Source organism: Callorhinus ursinus, unplaced genomic scaffold (genome assembly GCF_003265705.2).
Source record: "Callorhinus ursinus isolate GAN/ISIS: 27379988/994484 unplaced genomic scaffold, GSC_fseal_2.0 scaffold2, whole genome shotgun sequence".
NCBI classification, from domain to species: domain Eukaryota; kingdom Metazoa; phylum Chordata; class Mammalia; order Carnivora; family Otariidae; genus Callorhinus; species Callorhinus ursinus.
The window spans coordinates 5,975,137-5,983,589 of NW_027397064.1; the positions used below are offsets into that span (position 1 = coordinate 5,975,137).

General features: G+C 62.1%; 1 protein-coding gene across 1 annotated transcript in view; it reads right to left on the bottom strand.

The window, feature by feature from the left end:
* Positions 1 to 2,053, bottom strand: part of PRSS56 (serine protease 56) — a 4,815-nt gene extending 2,762 nt beyond the window's left edge. The window contains exons 1-5 of the mRNA XM_073903876.1: positions 1,990 to 2,053; positions 1,249 to 1,438; positions 783 to 882; positions 531 to 690; positions 148 to 290 (exon numbers count right to left, since the gene is read on the bottom strand). Coding sequence (XP_073759977.1) covers positions 148 to 290; positions 531 to 690; positions 783 to 882; positions 1,249 to 1,438; positions 1,990 to 2,053 — 657 coding nt within the window. The remainder of the gene's footprint in view (positions 1 to 147; positions 291 to 530; positions 691 to 782; positions 883 to 1,248; positions 1,439 to 1,989) is intronic.
* Positions 2,054 to 8,453: the final 6,400 nt, after the last annotated feature.

Genomic DNA, 8,453 nt, shown 5'->3' on the forward strand with positions numbered 1-8,453 from the left:
AGGGAGGGAGGGAGGAAGGAAGGAAGGAAGGGAGGAAGGGAGGAAGGAAGGAAGGGAGGGAGGGAGGGAGGGAGGGAGGGAGGGAGGAAGTTGTCCTGTCCCTGGGGAGCAGCCCACCCAGGACCCTAAATCAATCAGGGCTCATACCTGGCAGGAGTCGATGCCCCCGGCCAGGTAGCCGGCACAGAGCATGCTGCTGGGGTGCAGCTCGGGCCCCAGGGCCCTTTTACAGGTGTCAGCGCTGAGCAGGGGCACTCGGGCCTCTCTCACCGCCTCAGCCTCAGGCCCGTCTGCAGGGAAGCAGTGGAGGGAGGCTCAGTCCAGGAGGGCAGGGGCCTCGCTAACAGGGTCCCCCGCCCCCCACAGCCCTCCTCGATCCCTTCCCCTTTTCAAGATCAGACAGCATTTTGCCAGGGTGTTGGGGCGCAGCTCAGGTGCCCTGTATCCGGCCTTCCCCAACTCCATCACCCTAGCTCCCCATTCTTCCCACTCACACCCGGGGCTCAGCCAGGCCCGGGCCTGCCCCATACCTTCGAAGAGGGCCCCCCAGCCCGCGATGGCGCAAGCGGTGCCGGCTGGGGGCTCCCGGGGCCCCTGGGGCAGGCACACGGGGCGCACCGCCCCTGCCCGGCTCACCGGCGTCCACAGCTGCACCAGGGCCAGGTCGTTGTGGAAGGTCCGCGGGTCAAACTGCGGAGGGGGTGGCGGCGCAAAATCGATGAAGCGCGGGGTGGGGGTGCTGTTCCCAACGCCGAGAGCCTGGGGGCTGCCCTCTCCCTCACCTTGGGGTGGGGCAAGATGCGGTTCACCGGCACCTCCTCCGCTTGCTCCCCCCGGGGCCCCTCGGCCAGCGTCACCGTCCACAGAAGCTCGTTCGGGGCGCTGCGGGGCGAGCGGCCGGTGAGGCTCAGGACAAGGGGGCAACAAGTCCCCTGGAGACCCTGCCCTCCGCCCACGGGCACCTCCCGGCAGGCCCGCACGCCGGGCTCTCTCTTTCTCCGCTCCTTCTCGCGGGGCAGGGAGGGTGGGCCGGGGAGAGGCGGTGGCCCCCAGTAGGCCCACCAGCCCGGCCGGGCGTCCCCCTCTGTCCGAGCCCAGGCTGGGCGGCGCGGGCGCCTTGAGGCCGGTGGCCGCCGCCAGGGGGCAGCAGAGACCGGCCGTCGCGCGTGTCGCCCGCCCGACGACCCCGGAAGAGTCGGGACCACGCACTGGGGATTTGGGCCGGTCAGGGGCCTGGGCCCAACGTACCCCGCGAAGCAGTGCGCCGCGGTGAGCACCCAGGACGCCGCCACCAGGACGCCGCCGCACAGAGGCTGCCCTCCGAGCTGCAGCCGCACCAGCCAGGGCCAGGCCCCCGGCGGTGCAGCGCTACCCCCAACAATGCGGCCGTGGGCCCGCGTCACGTTGACGGCGCTCGGGCGCCTCTCCCCACACGGCCCTAGAAAGGTGGCATCGGCGTCACAAGGGACGAGTCCTGGCCGCCCTCCCCATCGAGGCCCCTCCAGGGTTCACCCTGCCCTCCTCGGCCCTGCCCCCTCGAGCCCTTTCGGCCTCACCTGGCTCAGCTGGATCCTGGAGGAGGGGGGCCTGAGGCCTGGGACGCCCGGGGCCTGCTGAGACACGCACGTCTGAGCCTCCCGGCTAGCCCCCCACCCTTCCTGCACCCCAGGCAGAGCCTGGGCCCTCTCTCTGCCCTACCGCTGCCCTCTTACACCACCCCCCCACCCCAACCCCCAGCAGTCGGGGTCGATTTCAGCAGCCATGCACCTCTCCCTGTTCACCCAATGAGCCCAGACTCTTCTTCCTGCCCTCCGCCTTTGCACAGGCTGTGCCCCCTGCCTGGCGTGCCCTTTCCACTTGGCGAGACCTTCATCAGCATTGTCTCCGTGGCAGCCCCACTTAGTTTCTGTCCCCAAGAGGGAGTCAAGCGTGAAGGGAAGGGTTGGGGTGGACGGGAGACCCGGCCCAGGGTAGCCAGGGCAATCTCACCGGGGCATGGGATGGTGTGGTTGGCACAGCCTCTGCACTCATGCAGCCTGTGCTGGATCTCCATCGCCACTCGAGTAACTGCCCACTGGGCGCTCCTCTGGGCTGCCTGCAATGCTTTCGTGCCCTGGGCTGACAGAGCTGCTGGGACATGGGGCACAAGTCACGCACGGCTGGGAAGAAGCTCAGGCTCCAGCCCTGAGCCTGCCTTGGGAGACAGGGGAAAGCAGGTGGGGCTCCAGGAGCGCCAGCGCAGATTGGGGAGGGGAGAGAGCCCCAGGGCCCGAGGGCCCAGCACTCAAAGCAGATGGCCCCAGATTCTCAACCCAAGAGCTCTCTAATTCAACTGAGCTGGGCTGGAATCTTTGAAAGGGGACTTTCCTTAAAAACCTTGAAGGAAAAACAGCACCCCAAAGGTAGAGACGTCACAAAACTCGGGCTTCTTGACAGAATAACGGTGGTCAAGCCGAGGAGATGCCACCCTGGACCCCGTCCTCCCGCTAAACCCAGAACCTTCCCGCAAGCACACCCTCTGGCGATGCGTGCCAGGTCCCCTTCCCTCTGCACCCTTGTCCACCCCCTTCCTCGCCCCCCTGTGCCTCAGTTCCTGGCCCCCCTCACCCGACAGGGGGGCTAAAGGTCCCCATGAGTGCGGGGGGCAAGGTCATGCTTCCCTGCCCCGGGACCCACTTCCTCTGTGCCCCTCCCACCCCGGCCGCCCCCTCAGACGAGCCCGGGCTCACCTTGCAGGGTGCTGGGGGGCAGGCGCGCGTACGGCGGGTGCCCATGCACAGACCACGGGTCTGGGAAGGGCAGTAACAGCAGCACGACGGGCAGCAGCATGATGGCCAGGAGCCGGGCCGCCCCCCCCCAACCCGGGACCCTGTCCTCCTTCCCCCTCAGGGTCCACCCTCCAGGTACTTATCCTTCGGTGTCTGCCTCCCACTGCCTCCTGCCTCCGGGCGCTGAATTCTTGTCCCCCAAATCACCTGACTGCTCTCTTACATCAAAATCACCCACTTCCCTCAGGCAGCCTCTCACCTGGCCCTTAACTCCCGGGAGCCCACAAGGGAACGGGGCTTGGGGGGCTATATAGAGGACAGACTGGGGGGGTACTCGGGAGGGGGGCCAGGGTTGGGGGAGGGATCGGGGTAGTGGGCTCGACCCTCACCTTTGAAGTTTCACGGTCCCGGCTCTGAGGCCCCCCTTCTGTCAAAGGAGCCCTTGTTCCTGCGGCTCCATCAAAGGGGGCTGGACAGGCCAGAAGAGCTGACGGTTGGGCTGGGGGCCAGGCAGAGGGGGGCCGGTGGGTAGGGGCCGGCCCCGTCTCCAGGGCTCGGATGGGGGGGTTCCCATCCGCCTTTACTCCCTGAGGAGTTTATGGCCATTCTGGGGACAGATCCTCCTGGAGGGAGGAGGGCAGGGGGTGTCTGAGGGTCCTCGGCAACCCCACCCCCTGAGGAGGTGCCCGAGCTCCCAGCCCCTCTGCCCCTAATTGCTTGGCAGTGTCTCTCCCCCATGTAGCCATTTCTAAAGATGATCAAAGCGCCCTAATTAGCGCGTAATTGCCGCACTGGGGGTAGTGGGGTGGGAAGAGGCAAAGGCAGGCCCCGAGAGGCAGGCGGACATGAAAGGCCCCCCCAGTGGCCCAGTTTGGGTCGGCCAGGCCCCAGCAGCTTCTGACGCTCTCCCAGACCCCCTGCCCCTATGCAGTGCTCGCTCGGCCTGTCCAGCATTGTTCTCAGTTGTTATGACCCTGATCTGGCAAGAGGGAATCTTCTGGAGTCTCACGGGAAGGGCCACAAATGAGCAGCTCTCCTGGGACCAAGCTCCCACCTGGGGCACAGAGGAGGTGCCCTTCTGCCCCACAGAATGTCCTGGGGCCAAAAAAAAAATAAAAAGAGAATCTTGGCACCCCAATTCATGCTGGTGATCCAGGGTGGCTTTGGCAGGCCTGGTGCCTTCCCAGAGTGGATTCTGTCATGATGTCGCCCCTATAACATGTTGTCCTTTCTTCTCCAGCCCTTTCTCTTTCTGCGCAAGTGGACGAGCCTCTGATGGGAACATGCCCCCCTTCATAAGACAGAGCCCCAGGCCTGCAGAGGTAGCCTTGAGCCAAGGGTCCTAGGGGTGATGGGTGAGTTGTGGGGAGCGGGGGGTGGGGGGCAGCCAAATCCAGCAGCTTCTCCAGCCTTTTCCTTCTATGCCACTGGGTAGCAGGGAGGGTGCATGACCTCTTTTTCCTCCCTGAAACTCTCTTCCCCCTTGATCACAGATGTCCCATCATTTTGGTTCTTCCCCGCCTCTCTGGGCACTGGCCACAAAGAGATTTCTGGAACTCCTGGAACTCCACTGGAGGTTGCCCCCCACCCAGTGGTGTGCTGGAGTCAGATCATCCTGGCTCCTGAGAGCTGAAGATTGGCATCTCTTCCCAAGTCTGCACTGGGTGACATCACATTGGTAGCTTGAAAGCAACCACAGTGGGAGTATTTACAACACGGAAATCACCACACACTATAAATCAGAGCCCCCCTGCCTTTCGCCCCCCAAAACCCAGCTCAACATCCCCCCAGCACACCACTGTATATGCCCCCTTTCCTCTCCCTGGTTACCACCGCCCCTCATGAAGATAATACCTCTGGTTCAGGCATGCCACGAAATAGTGTCTGAGTAAGGGTCACTGTGAGTGACTATTGTGAAGCTGGAAATTACTTGGATTCATCAGAATATCTATCCCTCCAGATAGGATGTATATCTAGATAGGGTAAATCTATCTTTTTATGCATGATCTCAGATTCTTGGTGGGGAGGGTGTTCACTCCACACGACCTGGACCTGAAGCATAAACACGCTTGAGAAAATGTCCAAAGGAAATTATTCGTGGTTCCAAGAAAGAGCCAGCAGGGTAGGGGACCCAGAAAGCAGAGAAGGTGGGTGGAAAGCCTCACAGGCCTCTGGCTGGAGAGGCCAACACTGCAGGCCGTCCGTGGAGCAGGCGTCCAAGCCGAAAGGGATTAAGGCCTGGAGCAGGCCCCTGTGGCCGCTTCCCGGGGCGCATGCCTCAAGGAGGAGCGCACTTCCTGCACGTTGGGCACCTCAGTCCCTCGGCTGCTCGGATCCTGCCGGAGCCAGGTGGGCCAGGCCGGAGCCTCTGAGCTGCCTTCCCCCGCCTTCGGCCTCCGCAGGTCGTCAAGGCATGCCGTGGAAGGAGTAAAAAGACCCGGAGCTGCTGGTCTGTCTCCTGCCCCTCCTGCCCCGGGTCCCCTCAGGGTGAGAACCCCATTACCGCCAAGGAGAATCAGGGGCCTTACAGCAGATTGTGAGTCATTCAACCCCTACCCCCCCTTTCCTCCCGTGACCAGGGCCAGCCGGGGCTTCTCCACCCCTGCACACACGCCCCACCGCAAGTCCGGTCAGCTTCATCCACTTCCTCAGGTCACCCCTTAAGAACCGGGTGTAAATCCACGTTTCGTGAAGCTATTTTATTTATTATTGGTGATTGGTAGTCTTGCTCTCTGTTGGCCTCTTCCTGTTCCAGCAGCTCCTCTTCCTCTTGGCCACATCCACTCTGGCACCTTCTTCAGTCCAGTCGCTTCTCTGTCGTAGGCTGTCTGGTGGGGTCTTGCCGGTTCCAAGGGGCTCAGGCTCCCACAGGCTGGTTGAGTGGCAGCGCCCCCAGACCTCCTTCCCCCCACAGGGCTCACTGCCGGGCCCACATCCCCCCCACAGGCCCTCCCTGGCGTGGAGAGGCGGAAAGGCTGGGGTGGGGGTGGGGGCGAGAAGCTGGGGGGGGGGCGCGTAGAGCTGTTGGCGAGAGCATCTTCCCTCACTTCTGTAGCAGAGCTAGAAGGAGAGGCAGGGTCCCCAGAGGGATGAAGGAATCCCTTGCCCAGGAATCAAGGGAGCCGGCAGGAGGGAGAGGATAGCATTTCTGTGTCCCACTGGGGCTCGGCTTCGCTAGAGGACTCACTGACCCGCCGGGGACTCCCGAAGGGACCGTGGGGTGGGGGCTGCTGAGGGAGAAGGGGCTCATACCCCCACCCTGAGGTTCCTGGTCCCTCAGAATTTACCGAGGGCAATCTCACATGAGCCCACAGGCTGGAGAGTTGGCCCCGAGTGCGGATGAGTCTGTGGCTTCAGGCTTTTGGGGACTGTGGCAGCACCGGGGGCAAAGTGGGGTGCGACATGATGCTATCAGCTGCACGCTGCTATAACATGCATGTCGGGCAGGCGGGACCAACTGTGGAATTTGCAGGGGTCCCAGTGCAAAACGAGAATGCAGGGCGCCGTGTTCAACGGTTATTAAGAATATCCAGACCAAGGCAGCAGCACATTAAGGCAAGTGGGGGTCCTTGCTGAGTACAGGGCCCTGTGCCCAGACGGGTGCCCCAAGTGAACGATCCATTGGCGGGCAAGTCAGACCCCCCCCCCCGGTGCTGTTCATCGAAAAGGCACTGTGGTTTGGGGGCTCTGTGGCCCAGTCACGTCAGGAGCAGGTGCCCCTTTCCCTCTCCCTACCCAACAGTGGAGAAGTGAGAGGGAGGGGAGCCCTCCGCCCACCCTCCCACCCCCACAGAGTTTCTGAAGCTCCACCTGAGCTCAGGGAGGCGAGAAGAATTTTGCATCAAGCGAGAAACCAAGAAACTGGAGTTTCGTGGGACACTGCCCAGCAAGAGAAGGTTCGAGCCTGGCAGGTGGAGAAGGCTCCGAATCTGGCCAGATGTTGGGCAGGGAGCTGCCCCTTGCTGTGGGGAGAGCAGCCTCCGCCCAGCACAGCCAAGGCAGTGCCTGGAGAAGTGAAATCATTTCAAACTATTTCCCCATGGGTCACAGCTGCCCCACCTTGACCCCTCCTGCAGGTGCGGGCAAGGCCACAGCCCCAACCTCCCACTTCAAGAAAAGGGAGGGTGGGGCGCATGGGTGGCTCAGTTGTTAAGCGTCTGCCTTCGGCTCAGGTCATGGTCCCAGGGTCCTGGGAGCGAGCCCCGCATCAGGCTCCCTGCTCAGTGGGAAGCCTGCTTTTCCCTCGCACACTCTCCCTGCTTGCGTTCCCTCTCTCTGCCAAATAAATAAAATCTTAAAAAAGAAGAAGAAGAAGAAGAAGAAGAAGAAGAAGAAGAAGAAGAAGAAGAAGAAGAAGGAGGGAGGGAAAGAACCTTGGGCCTCTTTGTTGATATCTCTGGAAAACTCCAGCAGGTTCATGTCTGGAGGCTCCAGCCCTGCAGCCTCCGCACCCCCCCCCCACCACAGAGCCTTCTTTTGTGTTCTGAGGACGACGATGGGGGGATCCTGGGCCTCTGGAAATGGGAAGGAGAGACCTGGGCACTTGCTGCCCTAGGGTCTGTACACTTGTCTTCTGGGGAGGACCTTCGTCTTCCTCCTCCTTCAGGACCCTCCTGCCACGACGTGCTCACCCCTCCCTCCATCCCAAACCACGCTGACCTCTTGAGCCCTGCCAGGGGAGTGGGCAGAAGGGCAGTGGGAGGGAGACTCAGCCAACAGCTGAGCAGGCCACCTTTGGGGGCAGGGTCTCTGGACAGGCTAGTGGGACCCACAACTATGCCAGCTCTCGGGACCAAAAGTGGCCTGTGAGGGACAAAGGTGGCCACGAGCCAGATTCCCATGCACTGAGGAGCGAGCGGAAGGCCGCAGTCCGGGTCTTCTCAGGATGAGAGGCTGCCCAGGCTATGATTCAGAGCTCAGGCCTGGGGTTCTGATTGCTTGTCCGGTGACCTGGGGTGAGTCACTTCCTGTCATGGGTTGAATTGTGTCCCCCCCAAAAGGTGTGTTGATATCCTAATACCCAGTACCTCAGAATGTGATCCTATTTGGAAAAAGAGTTGTTGCAGATGCAGTTCAAGGTGAGGTCACACTGGAGTACCGTCCCCACGGAAGAGCAGGGACACCTGCGGAGTGCCGGGTGCCTGGGAGCACAGACCGGGATCACGCAGCTTCGAGCTGGGAACTGCTGGCCGCACCAGAAGAATGGGAAAGCCATGCAACAGTTCTCCCACAGACTTTGAGAGAGTGTGACCCTGCCAACACCTTGGTTTTGGACATCTAGCCTCTAGAACGGGGAGCGAACCAATGTCTGTTGTCTTAAGCCAGTCTGTGGTAATCTGTGATGAGAGCCCCAGGAAACGAACACCCTTTGCCCTCTCTCAACCTCAGGCTTCGATCTGTGAAATGGGACGCCAACAGCCACCTGGCAGGGAGAAGTAAAGAACACCTGTGAGGCCTCCTGCGAAGGGCTGGCCCGGGTTGTCACACCATTGTTCTCGATCGGCTCCAGGCGACCGCGCGGGGAATGGATAAGATGCTATTTCCCTGCATGGATATGGTGACGGCAGCAAGGGCCTGATCCCGTGGGGCAGCAAGGGAGATGTGGGAGCCCAGAGAACAAGGGAGAAGGGGATACAGGGCAGCAGTGGGGGTGGGGCTCCCCAGGCTGTGTGTGTCCTGACGCTC